General features: G+C 46.0%; 1 protein-coding gene and 1 pseudogene across 6 annotated transcripts in view; both read left to right on the top strand.

Moving 5' to 3' along the window:
* The window catches only part of KIF6 (kinesin family member 6), a 400202-nt gene that overhangs the window by 274511 nt on the left and 97987 nt on the right, over window positions 1-27704 (top strand). For 4 of the 5 annotated variants that reach the window (XM_081295096.1, XM_081295095.1, XM_081295094.1 and 1 more), the window contains exon 14: window positions 21938-22046. In XM_081295096.1, the coding sequence (XP_081151222.1) occupies window positions 21938-22046 (109 nt within the window). Of the gene's footprint in view, window positions 1-21936; window positions 22047-27704 lie in introns of all 5 variants that reach the window. The other variant, XM_081295097.1, reaches the window with a different exon arrangement.
* LOC308650397 (large ribosomal subunit protein eL39-like) lies at window positions 24618-24796 on the top strand (annotated as a pseudogene). Its single transcript has one exon. The product of its transcript is annotated as a large ribosomal subunit protein eL39-like (transcript).

The raw sequence follows: 27704 nt of genomic DNA, 5'->3' as shown, positions 1-27704 counted from the left end.
GCAGTTATTTTTTAAATGCTTTTGAAGAATTTTTGGTTGCACAGAAAATGTTTCATGTTATCATCAGAAGTGAAAAAGATGAATGCAAAGTTTCATTTAGGAAAAAGGAAATGCATAGGAAAAAGTCTGGGAAAATATACTAAAATATCATAGTAGTTATCTCTTGGTAATCAGATGAAAGATAATTTTTCTTTTCTTTTTGAAAATTGAAATTTTCAACAATTCTACAAGTGTTTTATTTTAAAATCTAAAAAAAAAGTACCCATTATTGGAAAAACATTATCAGAGAAATTTGATTGGATGGTGGTTGGGGCTGAGGAGGCTGGCAGGAGATGGGGCAGTAGAGGTTTGGCCTCCCACTGTGGACATGAGATAAAAGATAGAGAACAGGGGGATTGTTCAGAGGAATAACAGAAAGTACACCTTAGGTATTCAAAGTTGAAAATAGAAGACAAATGTCTATAGGAAGGACAAAGGTGTCACCATAATTAAGTTGAAAGTAGAGGAGAAATTTAATTCTTTGTAGTCCATTTTGTTTTAAGTGTTCATGAGACAAAGTTAGGCCAGGGACTTTCTGTTTGACATAATAATAGAGACTCCCCAGTCATTACTCTCACTGAGGGCTTTAGTTTGCTGCATTTTTTTATGTAAAATATCTAATACATATCACATACTCAGTGTTGTCTTGAAACCTCCAGCTCTATATTTAATAATCAGCTATGAAGATTTACTGAATACTTTCTCTGTATAAGTTCTCAGCCCTTAAAATCTAGTAGAAAAAAAAAATAAGACATTTATACAAACTACTATAGATCCAGCTGTCTCCCTTCTCAGTATATATGCAAAAGATTTAAAATCAGCATACTATAGGGATGCAGCCACATTTCTATCAGCACAATTCACAATAGCCAAACTATGGAACAAACCCAGGTGCCCTTCGACAGATAAATGGAGAAAGAAAATGTGGTGTGTATACACAATGGAGTATTACTCAGTCATAAAGAATAACATTATGGCAGTTGCTGGTAAATGCTGGAGGGCATCACACAAAGTGAAATAAGCCAGTTCCAAAAACCAAAGGCTGAATGTTCTCTCTGATATGCAGAAGCTAATCCAAGATAAGGAGTATATTAAAAATAGAAGAAAAAAAAAAGATCAGTGGAGCAGGCAAAGAGGATTGCAGGGGAGAGAGGAGGGATGGGATAAGAAAAGAACATTGGAATGAATCTGACCTCACTTTCCTATGTACATATGAATGTCCCACAGTGAATCTCACCATCATATATAGCCCCAAGACACTAATTAAAAAAAAAACTATAAGTAAATAGCAGAAAGATCAATAGAGTAGAGAGGAGGGAATAGGGAAAGGGAGGGGGGATGGAAAGGGGAAGTACTGGGAACTGAATTAGAGAAAATTATATCCATGCTTTTATGATTTTGTCAGAGTGAACCCTAATATTGTATGTAGCTAAAAAGAACCAATAAAAAGAGAAAAATAAAAATAAAAGATGAACTGTGATAAGGTCTATAAGACAAAGAGAGGTCTATGACTCTGTGCATCTTGGTCGATATCGCTGACTGGCCCTTCGTTATCTGACTCCACCCATCACTGTAAACACACCATTATTCTTCAATATAGTCCTCTACGCTAATCAGGCTGCCTTGTGTCTCTCCTCCCAGCTCACCATGTTTATATTAATTAGGAAAGCTTTAACTTTAAATATTATCTACCTATTAATGACACATTATAAGGACAGTCGCTGTATTCCTATCAAGAAAGTCAAGGGTAGGTGATCTCAGAGTTGGTCCATCAGCTCAATTATTATTATTGGAGTCTCGGTGATTGGCTCATCGATCTGAGCACACTGACTTTTCATCCTCCTGTAAGTTTCCTCAGGATGGCTCAGGGGCTGCAGATATCACACAGTGTTCACATTTAAGGCAAGAAGAGAGAGAAAAGAATGAGGCCAGTAAATTTTTCTCTTACGCTTATTCCTTTCTCAGGAAAACAAAGGCCTTCCCAGAACACCTCTGCTACTCCACTTAAACTTTCTTGTACATTTTCTTTGGCCAGGAATGAACCACAGAGATAACTTAGGTCACAGAGAAGGCCTAGGGCATGCATCTAAGACTCCTCCATCAGCTAGCACTAAGCTGCTCAGTATGGTAGCCGTTCACTTTTATTACTACTGAGTACCTGAAATTTGGCTGGGGCACTTGAGGCACTGAGTTTCTAATTTTACTTAGATTGTATTGATTTTACTCAATTATAAAAGTAGAAGCAATAAGAAAAAAATTATATATATATATAATTATATATATATATATATATATTAAAATTATAATATACATATATACAGGTTTTGTTACTTTGGTAGGACTGTATTTCACTCTAGTCATAGCATGGTCTCATATTTCTGTTGTAGTACACGTGTCAACAGGTGCATTCATTGTTTCTAGTGTGGCACAGAACAAACATTTAATTGAACAGTCCTGTCAATTTTAACCTATGTATTAAAGGACAATATTGTTTGGTACTCAGTTTGGCCACTGGAAAATCTTCAAGTATGTGTACATTTTATAATGATAAATTTTATGAAATAGAGATCCAAAGTTTCTGGTGTAAATTCAGCATCTGAATTGAGATGTGATTTTTATACATATATATGTGTAACTTATATATGTTATATACTTATAAGTATAAAATATGCAAAGTAGTTCAAAGATTTAGTATAAAATATAAAACACAAAAGTAAAATATTGATTTTTACAAATATTGATTACACGTTGAAATTCTATTTGGGATATATCGAGTTATATAAAATACATTATCGAAATTAATTTCACCTATTCTTTTTACATTGCTAATACATATACTAGGAAACCTAAAATTAAATGTATGGTTTGCATCCTGTCTTTACTGGAAAGTGTTGGCCATTCAGAGAGCAGAAGGTACAGGTGAAGAGACTTGGCGTTGATGTTTGGCTAGCCAACCAGTACCATCTGTCTGCTCATCACCTGTGCCTCTGTTCTCTCTCCTCCCCTAATAACTGGTAGAGTAGAGCTCAATGCATCTCTACTACGATTGATTGTTCAGCCCACTCCTTTCATTAATAGCATCAAACAAGATCTAACTGGCCCTGAAGCGAATCCTGGCTTAAGGCTGGCCTCTTCCAAACTCTTCTTGGACAATCCAGCTTAGCACTTCCGTGAATGCTGCTTATTTTCACAAAACACACACTTATTATGTATTGAAATGAATGTGAAGGAATGCAAGAAAGGAGTAAGTTAATTTTTCTTCCTGGAGGAGTCATGAAAGTGATTGATTAATAGATTTTATTTTGGGGGGTTGGGAAACATATGAGAACAGCCTTCTGGTAACCATTATTTCTGGGGGAGGAACAAGAAGTAATGGATTCAAGAAACGAGAAAAGCAGTTTTTAAATTGAAAGTAATTTGGAAAGGATGTAAAATTTGGAAGTCAGACAGTTTAACCCAAAGCCAAATTCCCCATGTAGCTTATGGTGTCTTCTTCAGTGGTGCAGAAGAAATGGGCAGCTATTTAAAAAGATTTTATTTTAAATCTCAAACACATACTTGGACCATCATGTAGCCTTCCAATCTTCTCTGGGCTCATTTCTCCTTACTGTAGTCCTGGGCAGGGCTAATCATACCCAAGGCATCAGAGAAGAAAAATTGTCTTTTCAGATTAGTTACTACTTTTGCAGCAAATAGAGATAATGAGCATCTCAGTGTTTCCTCTGCCAAAAAGCACTAATGGAGCAGGTGCCCTCAGGAGCAGGCTCTCTAATGGAAGGTCTCGGAATTCTTCCACCATGGACCCATCACTAGACCCATTTATTTAATATGATTGCTGTGTCTGTCAGTCCATCTGTCTAAGTAACTAGCTTTGAGCAACACAGAGGCATCTGTCATCACTGACTCTTTAACAAAGTGTGGATTCAACCCAGAGAAAGATCTTTCTTCCAGTAGGCCCAAGAGAATTAGGGGGGAGGGGGCGGGGGGAATGCCCACAAATCATAGACTGGAGGAATCTTCTGCTCTGGCCCCAAAGGCTGATTATGCATCAATTCTGAAATGAATTTTCCTGATCGCTTGCTTTCTGTGCCATTTTCTACTGTTTATTTTGTTGCTTGGCTCACTCTGGGCCTGAGCTTGACTTTGGTCCATATGTCTGGAAAGCATAGTACAGTTTGCTCTCTTTCTACACATCCTGCTCTTTTAATAAAAATGTTCCTTTTTTTTCTTTCTTTCTTTAATACAGAATGGTTGATCATAGCATTTGGTAACAGGACAAAACTGATAATTTAGTTAAAATGAGTCACTTTTGCACCAGACTGGGTGCCCCATGACTCGTAATTACAAGTTCAAAGACTGGTTGTTTGTAACAAGAGGAAGCCCAGCCAGAGGGGCTTTCAGCCTGTTCTCTCTTTACATTCTTTATATCCAGAGAGCAAATTACAGCCCAAGGCAACCCAAGGCTCGTTAGTGAACCCAAGGAAGTCCGAGGCAGCTTCCTGAGCGGAGCAGAGGCCAGCCTTCCTACCCAGCCACACCAGCCACCAACAGTTAACTCGGCCTGAGGCGTCTGCCAGCGAACATTTCCACCACAGATGAGTGCCAATTGAAGTTTTTAAGCAAATCAAATTTAGCTGCTTCTTCATCATCCTGAAGCACCCATTCCTTCCTCCTCCTCTTCCTGCCATAGAGCAGATGGGGGCAATTAGGGCCCCATGACTTGGCATCACTTTCCACAATCCAGTTCGGCTCCTGGCTTTTTAAAAAGACAGGATTTTAAAAGAAAGAAAGAAAACAGTGAGCAAAGAAATCAGACAAAAGCTATTAATGCAAGTTCCCAGAGAAAAGCTGCTCGTGTGCTGTTACCACATGAAGGAACAAGGCAAAAAAATAAATAAATAAACAGAGGACAAGCACAGGTGGGAGCCATGGAGCCAGGGGCAGGTATTTCAGACAAGTGGCTTCTATAGGTGCCTCAGGGTGAGGGGCCCTCAGCTGTCACTGGAAGCCTGGAAAGGGAAGGCTCTGCTGGTGGCAGCGTTTGATGTGTGCATCCTGCCCCAGACGAGGCACCCCAGAGGAGGCACTACATAAACAAGGAGTGCCCTGTCCCCAGGGTGACACACCTTAAAAAGAGCCACCAACTGGATAAGAAGGGTAGGCTGGAAGAGAGTGTGACCTGGCACAGAGATGAGAGTAGGGCCTGTGGCCGGGGAGGACGTTGATCCAGAGGAGCGACACTGCTGGGAGAACAGGCAGGAGGTTGGGACATAATCTGAGCTGTTTTCCAACTCAGTTTAACCTCCTCAAGTGAAGAAAAGAGCTTTGAAATCTGATGCTAGAACGGATGACTTCATGACTTTACTTGTCATCAACTGTCAATTAGAGTGGTGAAACTCCTTCTTGGAGTTTGTTGTCAAGATCAACACACGTTAGATACTTTCTATGCAAAAAATAATTTTATTACTCTAGACTGAAGAACTCAAAAGAGCACAGTCCAAGTGATGGTGTGTAAGCAGATAATGGTCCAGCTCTGGGGGATTTGAGAGACACAGTTCACCCTGAGGTCCTCAGTGCCTGCCTCTTACAATCCCAGACCCTTTTCTACTTAAGTATACAAGATGAGGGAGAGAAACAAGCATTTACGAAGACCCTTCAGTGCACTAGGTACAGCGCTGTGTTTTTCCATGTCGATCACTTTTAATCTTCAAAATCGCCTAGGAAGTAGACACCATCAGACCCGTTTTATGAGTGAAGAAACCAAGGACACCACTTGTTATGTTTTGGACCTGGGATGTCTCCCAAAAGCCTGTGTGTGGAAGGCGTGGTCCCCAGTGCAGCAGTGTTCAGAGGTGGGCCTTGGGAAGTCATTGGATCACTAAGGCTCTGACCTTGTGAATGGATCAGTCCGTTGACGGATTCATAACTGATGGCATTTCTGGGAGGTGGTAGAAACTGTCGGAGGTAGGACCTCGTTAGACAAAGCTCTTCTCAAGAGGTTGGGACTCCTCCATCCAGCATGTATTATGGGCCACCTAATGGGTGCCAGACAGAGTATTCATACCATCTTTCACACCACACCTCCCAGAACCTTCCTTCAGTTAAGTTTTCCCACTGGGATGCTTTGCAGCCTCTCGCAGCCCGATCATTCCCTTTTCTGTGACTTGTGCTTGCTCCCTGACCTGGTGTTTCTGGGGTGCAGGAACCTTAACGTCCCCTTCCCACAGCCACCCCATTCTCCTGCCCCCACCGCACACACATGCAGGTCCCCGTACTTCCACTTCCATAGGGAAGCCAAGGGCCAGAGCAATGAAGCAGTGAGTTCAAGATCATGCCCTAGTGGGGTTCGTTTTGACAGCACTTATCTCCCCCAGGACACTGTCAGGGAATCCACTGGCTTCTTAGAAAACAAGAATTTTAATTCTGCAGCTCCTTCTGGGAAACAAGCTACAGAAATAATATGCGAGCACCCTGCCTCAGAGAAGCCTCCTTCTGGTCTCCCTCAGTGAAAGAGCCTCCCTTGCCATCCCTGCCTGGTCATTACTTCCCATTACCTACTTCCATTAGCCTTCTTCAGAGAGCTAATTAATTGTATGTGTTTATTATTTGCTTCTCTTATCTGTTGACCTCAGTAAAATGTTAGCTCACCAGAGGAAACAAACCTTTGTTCGCCTCCAAATTCCCAACTCCAAGAACAGTAACTGACATATAATGAACACTGTAAATACTTGTTGAAGCAATTAATTAAATGTGGACTAATCTTTATGCAACCAGACACTCGGTGCAACATCATTTATTTATGTAGCCTATATATAAAACGATGTAAATGTCCAATGTTGGGGAAAGGAGTATGATGATGATATATTATATAGCTATAAAAAGTAATATTTATGAAGATTTTAATGATATGAAAAGGATTGTGAGATTATATTGAGTGAAATAAACAGGCTACAAAAAAAAAAAGTGGCCTCACAGCACTCTTTGATGGATGTACATTATGATCTTATCTATGTAGTAAAACAAAGCACAGGGGGACCTGGAGGGGAGGTGAAGGGATTGTAAGTGGGGTTTTCTTTCTTCTTCTTTATACCATTTCAAACTTTGTGAATTTTCTACAATGGGCAAGTTTAGCCTTGATAATCAGAAAAAGTGAAGTACTGTTTTCTGTGTGCTCTTACCCCTGGGTACGCACCTCATATGGGAGTGCACATTTTTAGGACTTGCTTCTGTAATGACCGCAGTCCTCCCTGAACTCCTGCAAGACAGTGGATGTAGGAACAGTTCCCAGAAACCCCTCTGAGGGGCTGAATATGAACATCTCGTGATGGCGACTTACTGCCCAGTTGCGGAGGCACAAATGCCAGGCACAGATACTAACATGGCTGGCCCCACAGTACTCTGTGACACCACACAGCCCCAGATAGTCTCTTCTGCCCCCTCTCCGCCGCTCTGAAATGTGACTCTTGCCAGGGGAAAGGCTAGGAGGCTGCTCCCACCAGAAGCTTCACCATTTATATGTGATGGGTAGTTTGGCTCCATTTAGAAGTAAGTATTTATAGGTCTAAAATGCAGGGAGTACAAACAATAAGTCACGACCACAAAACTGAAAACCTAGTGAGAGAGAGTGAAAGAGTGAGGTGGTGCCAGATGGTTCCTCTGGATGTTGTTCAGCCAGGGCCTGTGGATGCTGGCCCCAGCCAGGACCCCTAAACAGAGGGTTGTTTTTTAATTTTTGATTGTGGGTGTGGAGAGGAGACAGTTCAGACCAGGGGTCAGGATCTTCATAGGGCAGCAGTTTGGGCTTGATGCAGGAAGGCAGGGACAAGGGTGCCAATCTGGTACCTTTCAGAGGACCTAGTCAAGTAGAATCGTGATTCTTCCCGCCACCTCTCCCTCCTTCTCTTTCCTTTTTTCCTCCCCACTCTGGAGAAGAAGTGGCCAACGTAGGTTAGCCATTGTGGAGCTTTCACTCAACACAGTACATAAGTGCATTTAGTTTCAGATGGTGGTGAATTGTAGAAAGGACATAAAACAGGAAAACAAGGAAGGAGGCCTGAGCTGAGAACTGAATACTGAGATGATAATAATGAAGATCCAGGGAAAGAACATCCCAGAGAAACAAAAGGCCCGTGCAAAGGTCCACCAATAGGAACAGTGTTGACATGGCTCAGGACCCAGGAGAAGTCCAGAGAGCGAGAAAACACGGTGTGAGAAAGGGAGACCTGGGTGGAGGGGAGAGGAGGAGGCCAGGGAGGGTCTGGGCTGCCGGGAGCCCGCCTCCTGCTGGACCAAGGAGACTGGCTTGGTTCAGGTTGGGGTTTGCCCTGGGAAGCTGCTGGAGAGTTTCAACCACAGCGACATGACTGTGTTCCTAGAAGTCCCCTCAGGCTCCTGTGTGAGAATATGTTGCGGGGGGGGGGGGGGTTGGCAGATGGCATTGGAAAAAAAATCCAAAGAAATGGGCAGTGGGGAGGGAGTGAGGATCACAGAAGGCCAGAGAAGGAAGTGCTTCAGGCAGGAGGGCCCTGGGTCAGCTGCTGCGTAGGGGTCGGGTGGACCAGGTCATGCTCTTATAAGAAACCAACAGTAAACCTCAGCGGCTTACACTGCATGAACAGCGTGGGCCAGCGGGGTAGGTCATCTGGTCACGTTCACCAGGAACACTACTCCCATCACTAGACCAAGGGAAGCGAGGGCAGGGAGGACTGTCTGCACAGGGGCTCTGTGGTGTTCTAGCTGGGAGGTGACACAAATTGCTGCCATTCACAGCCCACTGGCCATCACCTGTCACACACACCTCCCTAACTGTACTGCTCTGCCACTTACTGAGAGGTCAACTAAAACAAGAACAGAAAACAGTCCACACTGGTTTGGGCAATTCAAGGACCTCAAAAGGATGGACCAGACAGTAAGTAGAGACAGGAGGGGAGGCCACTGAGATGGTGACTATGAAAACCCTGTGGGGGGTCCTCGGGAGTGGGAAGACACTGCAAGGTTAATGGAGCAAAGGGAGAGTTTTATGCAGAGTACTTTTCCCTGAGTCTCTAGATGCCCTACTCTGTCCATCCCACTGTAAGTAGATGATCTTCTCTTCTTTTTCACCAATGAAATTAAGGCCTGAGAACATGAACGAACCTCCCACTTTGCCCCTAGAAATTCAAATATATCTGTGTCTAACTCTAAAAAAATTTTGAAATGTGTTTTTGTGCTGATGGAAATAATCCAAGGAAGAGGAAGAAAATGCTCAGAAAAGAGAAAAGGGGTGAGGGAGGAAGAAAGGCCAGTGGGGGAGTTTGGGAACCAGAGCCCAGGTGGAGGGTTGGCCTTTGACAAGACGGCAGACGCCCATTCCATTGTCACCAGAGGGAAGGATGGACCCTGGGCATGGGTGAGAGTCCACGGTAGACACGGTGGTGGGAAGACAAGGAGTCCCTGTCCTGAGGCACGAATTTCCCCAATGAGTGAGATTGCGACTGAGGAGTGCGCGGGGCTGGCAGGGCTGAGATGTGAGAGCACAGAAGCCACGGAGCCAACCATGAGCTGCTGTCCCCACGTTGCTACCCCACAATTTGAAGCTACCTTCAGAGTTCTACTGTGATGAAGTAGCTCTACCCTCTAAACAGCTCACTGCGAGTAGGTTTTCAGAGGACTCATTATTATTTAGGATAATTATAACTCATTTTTTCACTTTCACTGTTTATAGTGTAGTCCACATTTAGCCATTCATTCTGTCAGAGAGCTTTAAATAAATGATTCATAGCTGCCATTTGCTGTTTTCTTTATTTTTATTGTAGAATATATACACAGAAAAATGAACTTGAGATTTGCACTGTGCTCAGCTTAACAAGCAGCACTTTTAAGAAGAAGAGTTTCACCAGAGATGTCTCCTCTTTGCTCATCCAGTTGACAGATCTTGTCTGGAACGCCTCCTGTGTCCCAGGCAGTGCGCTTGGAGCTGAAGGGGCTTCCGGGGGTGACTCGCGGACTTGGGGTGGGAAGGAGAAGGTGAGATGGTCCTGGGAATAAATCTTTCTAAAGGGATTCGGTGGTTCTGAAGTGGAGATGTGCACAACTCTTGTTGATCCTTCAGGGTATGACCTGAGAATCATGAGCTTTATTGTGCAGATGACGAGCCCCAGATGCAGGGCAATGTCTACAGCAGGGCCTCGTCATACAGCTCAGCACTCAAACCTGTGTCTTCCGACTCCAGATCCTGCCTCCTTCCCCAGCCACTGAACAAGAATTACAGAGCAGTGGCCTGACGTCTCACCAAGGCAGATGGTCACTCATCCGAGGGACAAGCCTGTGGAAAGCTCCAGGGGCCAAACAGGCAGCTGGGTGAGGTGGTATCTGATCCTAGATGTCCGGCCCAAATTCCCCCAGCAGACAAAACAAACCCCAAGGTCGTGCCAGTGAATCTCTGAGCCGGCCCTGCACCCCCAGGCTCCTCTGCATACCTCTGTCTTGGCCACTCTCTTCCCTAACACCGACCCCTCTCCTCCAGCTCCTGCTCCTTGGAAGTGCCCTGAGAAATCCCTTCGCAATGCAATAGTACCCCTCTTTTGCTCCCTGTACACCCTCTCTACCAGGTGGTTGTCAGTGCATTGTCTAAAAGTTTCTCCAGATGTCTAACATAAGCTTGGACCTTTTTATACCTCCACCACTCAACTGTACAGTCAAGGACAATGTTCCTTTTCTTTTTTTAATATTATTTTTTTAATTGGACACAATACCTTTATTCCATTCATTTGTTTTTATGTGGTGCTGAGGATCCAACTCATGGACCTGTGCATGCTAAGCGAATGCTTTACCACTGAGCCACAACCCCAGCCCCCAATGTTTCTTTTCTTTATCTCCACCATAGAAAAGGGTCGTCAGTGGAGTAGATAGATACCCAGTACTGTGGACAGTACTCGTTGTCAGCGTCACCAGTTCACTCTCTGCCTGGTGAATAAACAAATGTTATGTTTTAACAATAAAGTGCGTTCCAGGGAAGAAGCAGCCAGGCTACAGAGAAGTCAGAGAGAAGATGATGGTCTTCTGGGTCTCTCTCGCCTCTTTTTCATGGCTACCCAAAGCCCACCCTCTAGAACCTAGACCCTGACTCCTTTTCTGCTCTGTAGTATCCACTCTCTGACTTAAGTCCTAACACGGCCATTTCAAATGCAGAAACCCAGCGTGATTCCCCAGCCTGTAATCCCAGCAACTTGGGAGGCTGAGGCAGGAGACGGCAAGAGGGAGGCCAGCCTCAGCAACCTAATGAGACCCTATCTCAAAATAAAAAATTAAAAGGGCTGAGGATGTAGCTCAGTAGTAAAGTGCCTCTGGGTTTCATCCCTAGTACCAAAAAAGAAAAGAGAGAAAAGGAGGAGGAAAAAAAAAACACTTTATCATGGACACTTTTCAGAGCCCAAGTTCTGTATAGATTAGGGAAAGATCATTAATCAAACCTGTCAGTCTGCTAACCAGAGTCCTTAATGGCAGAGTCAAGGCGTCAGGACCAGCCATTCAGCTCTGCTTTTCCAAAGTCTGACCCTCATGCTCCCCAGCCCCCACCTCAGTTTCCCAAGGAAGCAGCTCCCGGGCCTCTGGCGCCCTCCTCGGTCCCCATCTCAGAGACCTCCCGCTCTTCTGAACCATCATCTGCCCTGATGGCTGTCAGCCCTCACCCAGCTCACAACCCTCCCAAGTTTCCTTACATTCTTTACCATCTCGGATCTCCTGACCCCACAGGACTGACATCAGTGGCCTGCGGGCAGTTGCGAGGTTATTACTTCTTGGCAAATGAGTTTCACTTAGCAACACAGCAGGAAAAAGGAGCATTTTGGAAAAAGTCAAATTCATAGAAACAGAGAAGGATGGTGGTTGCCAGGGGTTGGGGAAATGGGAAGCTGTTGGTCACAGGGTGCAAACTTTCAGTTATAAGATGACTTAAGTCCTGAGGAATAAAATGAGCAGCATGGTGACTGGAGTTAAATAACACTGGGTTATACGCTTGAAATTTACTAAGGGTAGGTCTTCAGTGTTCTCCCCTCCACCACCACCCACCACTCACACACCCCCAGCCCCCCCCACACACACACACCCCACACCACACACCACACCCCACACCCCACACCCCACACCACACCCCACACCCCACACCCCACACATACACGACAACTCTGTGAGAGATGTCGTCACTCATTGGATTGTGATAATCATTTCACAACATACACATCTATCAAATCATGTTGTACATCGAATATGTACGATTTTGTCAATTATACATAACTCAATAAAACTTAAAAAATGGATATGCCCTTTCCACTAAAAAAAAAAAAGAAAAATGGAGGATTTTGAAGTCAGACAAACTTAAGACAAAGTTATGGCTTTGCCACTTTCCAACTGTTGACTTAGAGTCACTTTTAAACTCTTTCAACTTCAGCTACTATCTGATTGACAGGGTCATGGTAAGAAATGAGAGAGCATATATAATGCCTCTAGCCCATGTGGAGTTCTTGATAAGCTTAGTTCACCAACACCCATGGAGTCGTGGAAATCAAGTTCATGTTTATGAAATAGGGAATAATCCCTATTGTGTGTAGAAGGCTCTCTCTCTCGCGCACACACACACACACACACACACACACACACACAAAATTTCCCCATCTTTTTCCCCAAAAAAACAGTAGCATATTTTTATTCATCTATTTTATTTTTTCTCTTTAGATATACATGACAATAGAGCATATTTTGACATATTGTACATACATGAAGTATAACTTATTTAATTAGGATCCCATTCTTGTAGTTGTACATGATGTGGAGTTACACTGGTTGTGTATTCACATACGAACACAGGAAAGTTCTGTCCGATTCATTCTACCATCTTTCCTATTCCCATGCCCCTCCCTTCCCTTCATTCCTCTTTGTCTAATCCAGTGAACTTCTCTTCTTTCCTCCCCCCACCCAACTCCCCGCTACTTATTGTGAGTTAGCATCTGCATATCAGAAAGAATATTCAGCCTTTGGTTTGGGGGATTGGCTTATTTCACTCAGCATGATAGTCTCCAGTTCCACTCATTTACTGGCAAATGCCATCAGTTCATTCTTCTTTATGATTGAGTAATATTCCATTGTGTATATATACCCCCAATGGACTTAAAAACAGTAGCATATTTAAACTTCATCTTGCCTTATACTTACTTCCAAGCTATGGAAACAGAATTTTACTTAAAGCCACACACATTTCAGGCAGTTTTGCTACTGAACTGCAAGGTAGTTCTCTAATTCTCTTTTTCAAAATATATGAAGATAAATTTGAGACTAGAGTGGAGCTCTTCCTCATGAGGCATAGATAGGAAGTGCCTCATTTCTAGAGAACAGGGCATGTCTGCAACACTTCAGTCACTGTCTCCAAAGCACAGGCTGACACAACAACTAGACTCACCAGGGGGCAGCCAGCTGGCAGGACCCTGTTACCCAGTCCTTTGGAAGCGGCCCAAGACAGCTTAGCTTCAGGGAACCCTGTGTGTTTCAGGTTCTGCAGAATTTGCAGCCTCTTTCTCAACTGAAGAGGAATCCAGCCTTTCTCTTCCGTGGGTCTGTCAGTCACCTGCCCTGCTCCCCACGAGGAGTCAGGACACACACATCCTGCCACCCAAATTCCCAGGCTTGGTCCAAATCCTGGGCATGGAATTAGACACTAAGGCTCTTCAGGGCTGCCACATCCATGGGCTAAAATCAATAGAGCAGACATGAGGGATCCAGTTTAGCCTGGCAGCAGGAGCCACAGTGTGCTGTCTCATTTAATGGAAACATTGCTGGCCTCCAGATTCCTGAGTTAACTCCAAATCCCAGAAGTGCCAACATGACCCAGGCTGCTTTCCAACCCAGTGGATAGGCTGCATCTACCCACGGGCTTCTCCAGGCAGCCCACACGGGCACTTGGTCCCGAATGAGAACTCTCATAAAATAAAGACTCCAGAGCGGCTAGGCTAGGAAAAATGAGCATTTTTTGCAGAAAGCCTTGAGGACCACTGCTTAGAAGTCTTATGTTACTGCTGAACACTACCCTCGAGAAACTGCTGTCCTTCAGCTTCTCCAGGGTGTCCACTCCAATGCCATGCCGGGTCTTTCTTCACCTGCCCAGGGGAAGACCCAACACAGAGTCCCAGCAGCAGGAGGGTGAATCAGACAGTCACCAAGACAAAAGGGAAACACAGCCCACCCTGAGCTCTGCCTCTTTAGCCCCACCCAGTCCTCAAGGCCTGCACTTCAGGGCCTGTGTGGGCGGCTGGTGGGATGTGTGATTTCTGGCACGGGGAGTCAGGAGCCCATCTGATTTATTTAGATGTGGTGCCACCATTGGGTGGGTCTCCTAAGGTTTATGTGGCTTTCCACTTCAGATTTTCCTTTTGCTCTCCTCCCTAGAGCCCCTGCCAAGCCGCCTTGCTCCGGCCTGGTCCAAGCCAGCCCTAAGAACCTTCTAATTAAAGGTTTTCCTTTGACATCTTTCATGTGGCAACCGAGGAAACTCCAACGCAAGTCATAATCCAAGGACTCCAGCCCAGGTGATATTGCTTGGGTCTCGCATAGGCCTTTCACCCCAAGGTCGTGGGGCACTAACCCATTCCAAAAGTTGTCAATCAAAAGCAGGGAGTAGGTTAGATGAGTGTCCTTGGTCACTCCAAAAGATCTGACCTCTGGTCTCCACATCTGCAGCCACTTTGGCCGTGGCTAAGTGGGTTTTTTTTCCTTCTCCTCATCCTCAGATTCCATATCCCGCTGGACCCACCCAACAGCCCTTTAAATTGTAGCTGGGCTGCTCCTGGCCCTTTCAAGTAAACAGAACCATGACCAGTGGCACTGCTCACTGCGGTGACCCCCATCACCCTGGTGCTGGAGGAAATGGGTGCAGGACTCCTTGGCATCCACTCGGGGGTCCCCTGAGTGATCCAGGCACTCTGGGGTGATGACGTGCTAGGTAGGGGGCCGCGTGCGTGTCAGTGCATGTCAGCTCCTGAGGTGATGGAACAGGCAGCCCAGGAATGATCAAAGTGACAGTAGTGACTATTATTAAATGGCAGTTGTCATTTAATTGGTTGGTAATCTGGAAGCCATCTATTAAAGGAAGAGCTTCTGTGCTCGGGATGATTGACTGTGGAGGCTGCCCGAAGAGCGCTGCAGGAAACGCTAATGCTGTAATTAGCTTCCTCTGCCAGGGGTGAGCAGAGTCTTGCACTGGTGTGAGGGGGGAAAGTGGTGGCCCAGCCTGAACAGAGCTAGCCCTGCCTTTCATGTGCCTTCCAGAAGACTCCTCCTTCCTAAGCGACAGCACCCTCCCCACAGAAGGGACAGGAAGGTAAAGGCAGCGTCTCCGAAGTCCCTTCTAATCTTCCTGGGAGATGGGTCAGCCCTCCCCTCCCATGCATTCAGTCAGTCCAGCATCAGTGGGTCCTTTGCTCTCCATACTAACTGTAGCGATCATTTCCTCTTTGTGGCCTTGGGGACATCCTTGTCACAGGCAATGTTCTCAAGGGTGTTGGATCTCTGAGCTTTCCTCTGATCCTCATAACTCTCCTGGCACTAGCCCACTCCAGAAGTTGTCAATCAAAAGCAGGAAGTAGGTTAGATGAGTCTCTTCGGTCAGTCCAAAAGATCGGACCTCTGGTCTTTTATGTTTCACATTCCACCTTGACAGATTGTCCTGCCCCTGGCTCTTCGACGTCTCTCATCTAAATCCTTCCTCCTCCTTCCATTGGCCCATTTATTCTAACCTCAGCACACACAGGTTGGAGTCCTTTTCTAATTATTTATGGGAGAATATGTTTGTGTGTCACATCCAAGTCCACCCCTGAGAGATTTCCACGTCTACAGAGCCTTATATCAAATACATGCAAGCACATAGCCCCTCGCCTGTCCCTTCACAGCCTCGCAGGCGTGTCCATCCTCTCTCTCCATCACAGCCATCCCTTACCTTCCATTTCAAAAGTCTCTGCCATCAAGCCATAGATAATCATCCCTCCCAGTCCAGCTTCCTGCCTGCCTGAGCGCCAGAGGTCCCCCACCCAGCCCTGAGCCTCCCTGTACGTTTAGACTCAAACTGTGTGTTCTGAATCCCCCTCCCTTTGGAAGCCACCCCCTCACTTTTCATCACTCCCTCTTGGTCTTCTCTTCTCCCCTCTTCTTTAGTCAGAGAAAACTGAAGTCTTGCATGAATAAATGTCTCCCAAAGAAAATATATTTTTGGCTCTGAGTAGGAAATCATTTTCAGCATGAATAACACAACCCTCCATCATTTGACTTTTGTCGATTTTTAAGCAATAGCTTCAGCAGCAGTCGGGTGTTTGGGAGCAGCCAGGAAAATAAGCTGTGGCCCACGTGCTCCAGGCTAAAGGCAATCTGACAGCAGGCCCGGGCTGTAGCTCAAACTCCCCTGTCCCTGTTTGTCCTCGCCATTCGGTTTCCATGGGACCCTGTGCTAGGGGTGGGGAGGGCTTCCAAAGTGCTGAATTATATTCTTTAACAAAATAAGGAAGTGGATTTTAGGATGACAAAAAAATAGAGCATTAAGGCCAGCAGGGTGGCACAGGCCTATAATCCCAGCAGCTCGGGAGGCTGAGGCAGGAGGATCAAGAGTTCAATACCAGTCTCAGCAAAAGCAAGGCCCTAAGCAATTCAGTGAGACCTGTCTCTAAATAAAATACAAAATAGGGCTGGGGATTTGCTCAGTGGTAGAGTGCCCCTGAGTTCAACCCCCGGTACCAAGTTTAAAAATGAATAAATAATTTATATAATATATATATATATATATATATATTATTATTATTATTATTACACACACACACACACAGAATTAAAAAATAAGAGGCCAACACATGTGAATTTAGATGCCTGATTTTCAGAAATCCAACTCCAAAGCTAGTTTTTAAAAACTGTTGACTGCGATTTCTATCAAAGTGCTCTTTAATCAGTATCAAAATCCAGAAGAGTTTATGCCTTTGAGTCTTATAAATATTTTTCCACCAGCCCACAACCTGGAAATGCAGTGTTGTGTTTGGGGCGTCTCCTGTAGGTTTATGTGATGTGGCCCTGCAGCTCGGCAAGCCAGAGGCCCTCGTCATCATCCATACTTTCTGGGATTCAGTGCTGGGACCTATGGCTGAAATTCACTAAACACAAACAAGAGCTAGAAATGAGCACAGCAGGTCAGCACTCCGAGATCCTACACCTTGATGAGGAGCTGATTCTGACAGACCAATTTGGGACGAAAGTAGCATGTCTGTCTTTGTAGGACCTGTTAGCTAGTTGTCAACAAATTGTAGAATTTTTCTTTGCTCACCCTAAAATAGTGATACCTTCAAGGCTTGTTGCATTTTTATAAAAGCTTCTTGGAGTTGGAATTCATCTCCAATAGTGGGCTGTTGAGTGCAATAACCTGTAATGGGGAGAAGATGGTGTTGAATTTTCTAAGACACGTCACGGAGGGGATGAACCCCCCCCCCCCAGGAGCATGGTGGTGGAGGGCAGTGCCGGCCTGTTTCACTTCCCCAGTAGCAACACAGTCTAACAAAAGGGAAGACATTTGCCCACTCATTCATTTAAAAGACATCTAATTGTGCCAGGCATGATGGCACAGACCTGTAATGTCAGCTTCTTGGGACGTCCACTAGTTTGAGTCCAGCCTAGGCAACTTTCAAGATTCTGTCTCAAAATAACTCATTTACGAAAAGGCTTGGGATGTAGCTCAGTAACAGAGCACTTGTCTAGCATGCAAGGCCCTAGGATCAACAGAAGACAGTTGAGTTCCTCCATGATACCAGGGACTGGTCAAGTGCTAGAAATACTGCTACAAACAAAACTGACAAGAATCCTTGCCCCTAGGAGCTGACAAATTGTATAAATAATGAACAGAACTTATTAACATATCAAATACACTATGTAAATAGTCAACAGAATTCAGGGTTCTGGTTTTCTGTAATACTGTGAAAAAAAATATAAAGCTTTGGGCAAAATAGGCACTAATTAGAGTCTGATCTCATGGGTGAATCTACTAGCAGGCCATTTTGGATGCCACCCACCTTGCCCTTTCCATCAGACCTACTTTCCCTGGAAAAATCTATTGACGAGCAGAACTAATTGCCTCTAAAAGCTGGGCAACCTTTACCTCCCCTCCTTTTCTGTAACCATGCAAATGTCATTCCCATGGAGGGGCAGAACCACCCGTATTGGTCAGGTTGCCCTTTTAATTCACACTCCTCTGCCCCCTCCACTGGTTCTTTTTTTTTTTTTAAAGATAGAGTGAGAGAGGAGAGAGAGAGAGAGAGAGATAGATAGATAGAGAGAGAGAGAGAGAGAGAGAGAGAGAGAGAATTTTTAATATTTATTTTTTAGTTCTCGGCAAACACAACATCTTTGTTGGTATGTGGTGCTGAGGATCGAACCCGGGCCGCACGCATGCCAGGCGAGCGCACTACCACTTGAGCCACATCCCCAGCCCCCTCCACTGGTTCTTCATCCCCACCTGGCAAATGGTGCACCATCTTCAGAATCCCTTCACATGAAGTCACATGCCCCCTCCTCCAGCGGTCTCCCCCCACTGTCCCCGACAGAGTGACTTTCCTACCCCTCTTCCTCCCTGTCTCCTGGTGCTGGACACAACTCCCTGCAGCTCGCAGCAGTGTCATTATTTGTTCACTTTCCTTTCTCTCTGACTAGACTTTGAACTCTTTAAACACAAAGATCAAAGCTTTAATTGCCTTCTTGGGTTTTGCATCTCTGTCACATGCCTAGCACGGCGCCTAAGATGAATAAACACATCTTGAAGGAATAAATAAATAGATGATTGTCTCATTAGCAAGGTGAGCTTTCAAACAAAACACTCTTGCTCCTTACACATACAGTGTGTGCTTCAGGACAAGAGCTTGTCACAGGAGAAAGAGCCTGCTTTCTAAATCCTCATAGGAAAAAGAAGTTGAGACATCGCTCTAATAAATGAAAAGTTGGAGGAAACAGTCGTTCATTAATGTTGTGAGTGACCCCAAATTGGCTGAGATCTGATGTATTAGTACAATGGAAAAAAAAAAAGTCGAATGTGGACTCTAAATGAGCAGAAGGGGATGGACAGGAGAAGGCTGAGACGGAGACCCAGCCCGCACACTTCAGCTCCAGGTGGGGTCCTTCCCATGGGCCTCTCTCTGTGGACCCCAGTCTCATGCTCCTTACGGTAGCCTTCCCTGAAGGCTCTGTAGGCATCTCGGCCTTGCTTTACCTCTTTCCCCTCAGACTAGGACAAGATCAGCCCCTCCCCATGGCCTCCCTGGGCAGGCACCTAGGGAGCTAGCTGCCAGGATTAAGGCCATCATCATGATCACAGTTCACCTGTGATCCCCACAGTCAGGAAACCCTACTTGCAGAATACTTCTCTATGGCGGGAGGAAAGTTAATGCCATCTTCCTGGTAATCAGCAGGGTCCCTAAGTAATTCCCAATGCCACTTTCCCACATGTGTACTTTACTAAATTTTGAATCTTTGGTAATTGATGATTCATATATAAGATGTTATGCTGCTGGCTCCAGATTTCTTAGAACTTTTAAGATTATTTTTAAAAATAATTGCAAACGAACTTCCTGAGCTTCACACTGCATATGCCTTCTGCTCCCACTGTCCACTCAGGGCAGACCAGGGGCTATTCAGGTTCTCCCAAGACTGACTGCCATTATGGTACCATGAGCACTGGAAAACCTGAGTGGGCTCTTTCCCCACCCAGCTGCCCATTCACACCGTCAGCTCCACAAAAAAGCAGAGGGCAGAAGAGAAAAGGCCACGAGCCCTTCTCCTTCCTGACCACTTTATGGGCCATCCTCCACACCCCACCCCACCACTGCCACTACCTGGTTGGTAGAAGCCTTCTCTTCACCCCTCTGTGAGAGGCAATTTGGGGATCCCTAGGTGCACTTTTGAGGATCCCAAACCTCCACTGTGGTGCCCGTGGAGCACCGTCTTTCCAACTCTCCCAGACACACACACGCCCTCTGATTCTATTGTGCAGTAAAGGCCCCCATTGTTACCACTGGACACAGGCCAGGGCCAGGGGAGAAGTGGGGAATGAATCCCTCGACTCCCACAGGCTCTGCTGGTGAAAAGTGCCCGGTGTTGACATCTCTCGTGCTCAGAGCCCATCCTCAAGAGTCGCACACCAACCAATTCCCAGCTCCACCGGATTCTGGAGTGTGCAGGACAGATGTGGAGACTGAAATGAGCCATGCCCATTTGCTTCTGATTGGAAAAGGGTGGGGTGTTGTTGTGTACCTCACCATTCAGACATTCTTCCTAGTGCTATTTTTACCACAGTAATGATTAAATTGGTGTCAGATGAGCTGGTCCAGTTCCTCGATGAGCCTGGGAGATGGAACTCAGCAGGGTTTTTCCAGGCAAAAGATGCTGTATGTAGCCCAGATGAGCGAGTCTCTGGAAACCTAGGCCTCACAGCCTCATGGCCCTGGACAGTGTTCCTGTGGCAATTACAGCAAGGCTCATATCCTGCCCACTTGGCTCCTACCAGATCATCTAGTAGACATATGTTGGGCACCATCTCAGTGCCAGCCATCCAACGAGACACCGGAGATTCATATAAAAATATGATCTCTACCTTTGAGAAACTTGCATTTCCCCAGAAAGGATTGTCATGAAGGATGATGTCCACCCGACTGTACCTGCTACAGGTGCCTGAGTAGGACAGAGTACAGGGAGGATTTGTTTAGCCTGGGTTTGGGGACAGCTTTATGGAGGTGGCAGACTCAGCCAGGGCTTTGAAGATAAGCAGAGCTGCAGATGGAAACAGGGGAAAAGAACTTCCGGGCACAGGAACCAAGGGCTGAAGCATTTTTAAAAGTCTCTGAGCTGGGCACCCATAATCCTAGTGGGATTGAGGCTGAGGCAGGAGGATCACGAGCTCAAAGCCAGCCTCAGCAACTTAGCAAGGCCCTAAGCAACTTAGTGAGACCCTGTCTCTAAATAGAACATTTTTAAAGGGGGCTGGGGATGTAGCTCAGGGGTTGAGCACCCCTGTGTTCAATTCGTGGTACCAAAATATAATAATAATAATAATAATTATAATAATAATAATAATGATTCATTCAAAACCCAGTTGTGAAGGTGTCACTGAGGGGGCATCTCAGACTCACACCTGCACTGACCCTTGCCTTGGGAGACTGGGATGAAAAGGTCCTGGTGCAGGGGTGCCACCTGGTTTCTGACTCGAGGCTCTGTATTTTGAGCCCTGGGCAGGGCCTCACAGTGGGTAGGCTGGACATTGAAATGCTGAGACATCAGCTAGGGACTCCTGCCATGGTCTTGTGACAGAGAAGTTGACTCCAGGGAGCTCCTAGGTCCCTCACCAGCCACAGAAAGCAAGCATGGATCATTATGTGGAAACTAAGGGCAGAAATTTCTAGATTCTGTATCTCCCAGTCTGTATTATAATTCCTATCACTAAATGCCTGGAAATTCAGGGTGAAATTTAACAGAAAGCCAGAGTCGGGCATGACAGGAACCCAGGAGCCATGTGGCCCTGAGAGATGGCAGAAAGTGCATTTGCAGATGTCCTGCGGTCCAGAGCTTGGTGCTCTGGTTTTCATTTCCTCTGATCAGACATTCCAAACCCCATCCCCCATAAGTCACATGGACATGCAGGCACAGCCCTGCAGGGTGCAGTGGGTGTCCTGTGGCTGGAAGGGCCTCCTCGGTGGGTCAGCAGCCAGCTGGAATAGCCTGGGGCCACCTGTCTGGTCAGAGCCTCTCTGCCATGGGCCTCTTGGAGCCAGGGCTGGCTTTGCGGTCTGACTAAAGTGACAATGAAATTAATCGGATCCTGATGCTGTGACTGAGGCCATTTGCCTGTGTCTCCTAACAGGGATGAGAGAGGAAATGTCATTAGGACGCCAGGAGGCTTTTGAAATCTTCAAGAGGGACCATGCTGACAGCGTTACCATTGATGACAACAAACAGATTCTGAAACAAAGGTAAGGCTATCTCCGAGAGCAGCTGGCCCCGGGAGGCGGTCCAGGCCAGCCTGCAAAATTTGCAGCTCTGTCCTTCCTAATCCGCCCAAGGTAACTTCTGTAAGAAAGGCACAGTGTTCATGGAGATGGGCAGTGAATCCTGTCCAACCTGGCATGATTGTCCTTTGCATGTGTGAGCCTCGTCAAGCCAGTACTATCAGGGTGAGCAACTCTTAGGACGGGGGCAGTCGCCAACAGCACTAACTCTATATACAATTCTCATGCCATACATTAATACTTATTAATTTAGACTTTATCAATGCCTGTTCCAAAGGCAGGGGGAAAAAATCGATGGTCCAAGCTATATGCTTAGAACCCCAGGTGTTGCTGATGGCTGTCCTGTACTTCTTAGTCAAAGGAAATAGATGCACATCCCATGACTCAGGGCCTGTGGTACATTCTCTAGACCACAGTTGGAGCAGACAGCTAAGTTTCTGGACCCCAGTAGAAAAACTTTATAGATACATAATTTGCTGAAGCTAGTCTGTGAGTTAGACACATCTAGACTGCTCAGAAGACGGATCTCCAGACTGAGAACTTTTATAGATCACATGCAGCTCTGGATCTCAGCACACTGTACATTTTCAACCAGATTCATTGAATTAAAATGAGATCCAGGTTTGAGAGGCATCTGCTTCTTGATGACAATTCAAGGAAGTCTGAGAAGTAGGGGAGAACTTGTGGCAGTTTGAGTACCCAGCAGAGGGGAAAGCTTTAAAGGAAGGGTAGAGGGAAAGGAGGCCTAAGAAGAAGCAGAGAGAGGAGAGAACCAGGAGAAAGTGGTGTCCTGAGAGCCAAGAGGAGAGACAGCTCTGAGAAGGAGTGTTGTGGGTGGAGTCAGATGGTAGGAGGTGGGACGCATCTTGGCATCTAGAAGACCACCAGGAGGAGGGCTGGGTTGAAGGATCAGGATGAGAAGAAATTGAGGGACTCGTGCATTCCTGGGCCGGGGTGCAGCTCAGCGGCAGAGCACTTGTCCAACACACCTGAAGCCTTGAGTTCCGTCCTTAACACCGAAAAAGAAAACGCATTCAAAAGTTTTGTACTGGATGAAAGATACTTTTTTGAAAAGGGGTGGAGGGGCTTAAGGAGAAGTGAAGCTGGTTTCAGAATGGCGGGGAGTGGCCATGATTAGGCCACTGAAGCTAGCCAGTGACAAAGAGAGGTTAAGACACAAGGAGAGGCGCCAAGGCAGCAAGGCTTCTGGAAGACAGGTAGGAAGGGAATCCTAAGCTGGGGGGCTCAGCCCTCGAGGAAGCAGGAAGAGAAAACCAGTCAAGACCAGGCCAACGCTGGTACACTTAGCAGTGGAGGGAGGAAAGTAAGTGACCTCTGTTTTCTCTGTGACAAAGAAGTTGGTAGAGTGACAGGCCTGAGGATGGAGATGAAGAGCCCAGGCAGCTGCCACAGGGAGTGGGCGGAAGGCAGGCAGGGAGGAGGAAAAGCAGAGGCAGACAGCCCTGGGGCCCAGGGCCCAGCCAACACGGTTCTGATGGCCGTCACACTGGAGCAGGGGCAAAGATCGGATCGCTTCAGGACTCCGGGGGTGGTGACAGGGGTACGGTCATTCTGGAAAGCAGTCCAGCTGTCTCAGTCAAAAAGTCTGTAACCCTGTGACCCCACAGCTCCCAAGACATGCTCTGCTGGCTCCCAAGGGGACACACATGAGGGTGCTTACAGCAACGTTGCTGGCAGCCGAGAAGAGTGGACACACTCTGAGTGCCCCTCACTGAGGCTGTAGACGGGTGAGATCCTGGGAAACCCATGGATTAGCACGCAGCACGTGGGATGTGGACTAGATGGTCACACGCCAGCGGAATCGAGCTTGACAGCACACCCCGGGTGGGAACACAGCTCCTGTCAATCACAAATATACACCCAGCACGCAGAAACCCACGCTGCCGTGTCCTTCACCAGAGCGCCGGAGCCGAGCAGTGGACTTGATAGGAAGGGAAGAATAAATTAACAAAACCAGGGAATCGGGGAGGGAGAGAGAACGAATCTTGTGAAAGCTGAGGGCGCTCTCCCAAGCAGAGAAGGGCACAGGCACAGACCTGAGCATGGCCACAAGGCCCTCACAAACCTCACGGTGCTATCCCACCTGTAAGCTATGTCTCTGTGATGTGGCCAGCTAGACAGCGCAGAGCCGGACCCCTCCCTTGTCTGTCTGAAGATGAACATGTCAACCACATGACAACTGCCTCGTCCAGTCGCGACCTCCAAGAGCCCTCAGTTGTGTCCATGCCCGGGCGGATGCTTGGCTCACACCATGGCTCACAATCCTGGCTTCACATTAAAATGACCCACAGAGCTCTCAAGGCCTTCCAAAACCTGGGCTGGACTCCCAGCTCTTCAGATTTAATTACTTGGGGTCTGAGCATCCCTTTTAAAAAGTGGGTTCCAGTAACAGCCAGATCTGAAAACCACTGACTTAGACTGTGGTTGGAGACCTTGAAATCCAGAACCTCAGAGGTAGTATCCCTCAAACTCTACAGATTAAAAAATCTACCAACTCTTCACCTTTTGAGGTGCATGCATTTCATTTGGTCCCTTGCCACATCTTCTCATGAGACCTTCAGGATCAAACGATTCCTGGCAAAGAAACAAAGCAAAGTTAGCCCAATTCCCAATGGATTCATATGAAAACTGGTCATAAAATCAGGTACAATCCCAAGAGGGGACACTGGAGGAGAACCAAGCTGCATCTGTAAGGAATTACACATGAAATGGCGCGTACAGTTACTCTGTATCACAGTCACGATCATCTTACCAGGTCAATCTGAAAATGTCACCACTGTTGGGACAGTTGGGCATGTTTAACTGGAAATCTCGTTTTTTTTTTTTTTTTTTTAGCTATGAGGGTACTGGAGTACTGGTTTTGGTTGATTCAATAATAAATATGCAAAACTTTTGGGAAAAAAACTATCATTTGATTCTTATATGTTCAAGTTTAAGAATCACTGACATAAGAAGAACACATGCTTTGTCTTTCTTACACTACAACAGGCCTGGTGCCTGAATTAAATTATTAGCTATTATATAATATCTAATATATAATTAAATTATTAGATATTATATACTCATAGCTACTTAAGGCAGGGAACCAAGAGAAAATGTCTTCATAATAAAAACATGCAGGAGGCACGTGATCCAAGCCTGCTGACTCCCGATCCGGGGCTCTGCCTATGTGCGCATGCTTCCTCACAAGCCTGGCTGCTTTTAGTTGACGCATATTTATGGAACGCTTACCAAGTGTGAGCCCCTGTTCTAAGCTTCACCTGAGTCTGGGTCTATTTCCAGTGGGGAGTAGGAGGGTGGGGCAGGATGAGCATGTCATGGTCTCACCAAGACTTCTGATCAATACAGAGCCAACCGAACTCTAGTGGTAGGGTTCTGACAACCCAGGCAACAAACGTGTTTGGGGCTTAAGCATATGGAGGTCACTCAGGAGAGCTGCAACACTAGTGACCCCATCGTGCCCCTGGCTGCCCTGCAAGGGAATTAATTAGACTCACCAAGCTTTACTCTGCAAAGAGGTTTTCCCAGCAGCAAATCAGGCTTTTTAAATCAAATGAAAAGTCAGGAGACCGGCCCACATTTTAAAAAATTTTTACATCTATTTAATGTTACTATGATACCAATCATTAAGGGACTATTTCATAGCCAGGGGTAGGAAAGTGCAATCCAGATCCTACTCTTTACTCAGGCTTGGTGCTTTTGTTTGCCCTCATGGAGATTATTCAATTATTAGATATTATATACTCATAGCTACTTAAGGCAGGGAACCAAGAGAAAATGTCTTCATAATAAAAACTGCATAGCCAGCGATCCAACAGCAGACACCAAAATAAAGCTCCCAGGTGATCAGGATGCCCTGGAGGAAGGCTTTTCCAATAGCCCTGACCCCTTCCACTCTGCTCCTGGGTGGACATCTGTTGGCCAGTCCTAGAAATAGACACAGGCCAGAGGGGCTTGGCTAGGGAGGACACTCAGTCACTTCCCTGACTCTACTCTGTCTCACTTTTCTAAAGCCCTCAGCAAGCAGGGCCCCAGCTCAGCCTCCCATCTCCCCTTCTCACAAGGATGACTGTGGTGTAATGGATTTCTGTGTTCTGATGTCTCAGTTGGCAAAATGCACAGAAGAGGGCCTGGAATTAATCACCCCCATTCAAAAGTCTCTCTAGGCCATAGCAAGCAGGTTCTAATGCCCCAGGTAGGGATTGGATTATTGGTGACCCACAATGCTGATTCTCTCCACTCCCTTAGAGTACAAGAACTGATTCCAAATTGCACAAGGGGAAAATGAATGGCTTGTGCATTCCATGACACTTAATAGAAGGGTTTTTCTTCCCTTTTTACCTGAATACTTTGCTACACGGAACTCTGGCCCCCAGTCTGGGGGCAGTTGTGCTGCCTATCTGTGACACAGAAATAAGATGTTGGCGTGTTGGTAGGATGTCCGCCCTTCAATGAACAAGAGCATGAGAGCCAATTCTTCTGAGAGATTTTTCAGTAGAGGACAATTGCAATTCACAGTCACTACATTTTCCAGGCATGACTCATCCTCATGGTGTATAATGAAATGGAGAGAGGCTGGTGACCCCTTGCTTGGCAAATATCAGTGCCCAGGCAACACACAGTGAAGTTTCTTTTGTGGCAAATCCTTCATACAAACTGAATCCCCCAGACACCGAGTCTCAATAAATAGCAAAAGAGGTAATGAACAGGGAAATTAGCTGCAATGGGAAATAAAGGCGTTGATAATGTGAACTAAGCCAAGAAAAGCGCCCCTTCACTCAGTTGGATCCTCCCAATATAAAATAGAACACCAATCGAAAGCCAACAGGAACACTGGGCTGAGGGTGGAGGGGAATCTTGGGCACCATCTGGAAATAACACTGTGGCAAATAGGAGGTAGGTGGCTCCTATTAAGCTTCAATTTTAACCTTTATTGTTTTCCCACTTGTTTTTTCTATTTACACCTTGTCTGCTGAACTAGAATTATAAACTCTGAGAGCAGAGATTAGATTAGAATCTCCTCAGCCTCCCCACAGATTTTTTAAAAAACCATGCAGGACACAAAAATGGTACTCAAAAAACTCGGGTTTGTTCGACAATGACAATTTGAAATTGGCTTTGAGGAATCTTAGCAGCTGAAAAACCTGCTTGGGAAAACTGATCCTTCCCAGAAGTAGCAGAACCGGCAGCAAGCTGCTCGAGAGTCCAGGAGGAGCAGGCGACAGGACGGCCATCTTGTCAATACAAAAGGAACATTGGTGTCTTTAAAAAGTGCATGAGGAGCAAAGGGTGGATCTTCATCACATAAAACAGAGGCAGCTAAGGGGCCGCATACAGGTTTACAGAGACCGGACATGGCAAAATACAGGCCCAGTCCCCTGCCTTCCTCTGATAGGAAGAGTGTTTCACTCACTCCATGAAAAAGTAGCATACGAAGTTAATTGATCTCAAAAAAAAAAAAAAAAAAAAAAAAAAAAGACTAAACAGATGTCACCAAAGTCCTTATCCTCCAACAGCATAGCTGGCCCCACTGACCTAAAGACACCCTTCCAGCTGGGAGGCAAGGGAATAAGGCTGCTGAGGTTCTTGGGGACCCAGGGT

Source organism: Spermophilus citellus, assembly GCF_964194105.1.
Source record: "Spermophilus citellus genome assembly, chromosome: 5".
NCBI lineage: Eukaryota > Metazoa > Chordata > Mammalia > Rodentia > Sciuridae > Spermophilus > Spermophilus citellus.
This window is presented reverse-complemented; position numbering and strand designations above follow the sequence as displayed.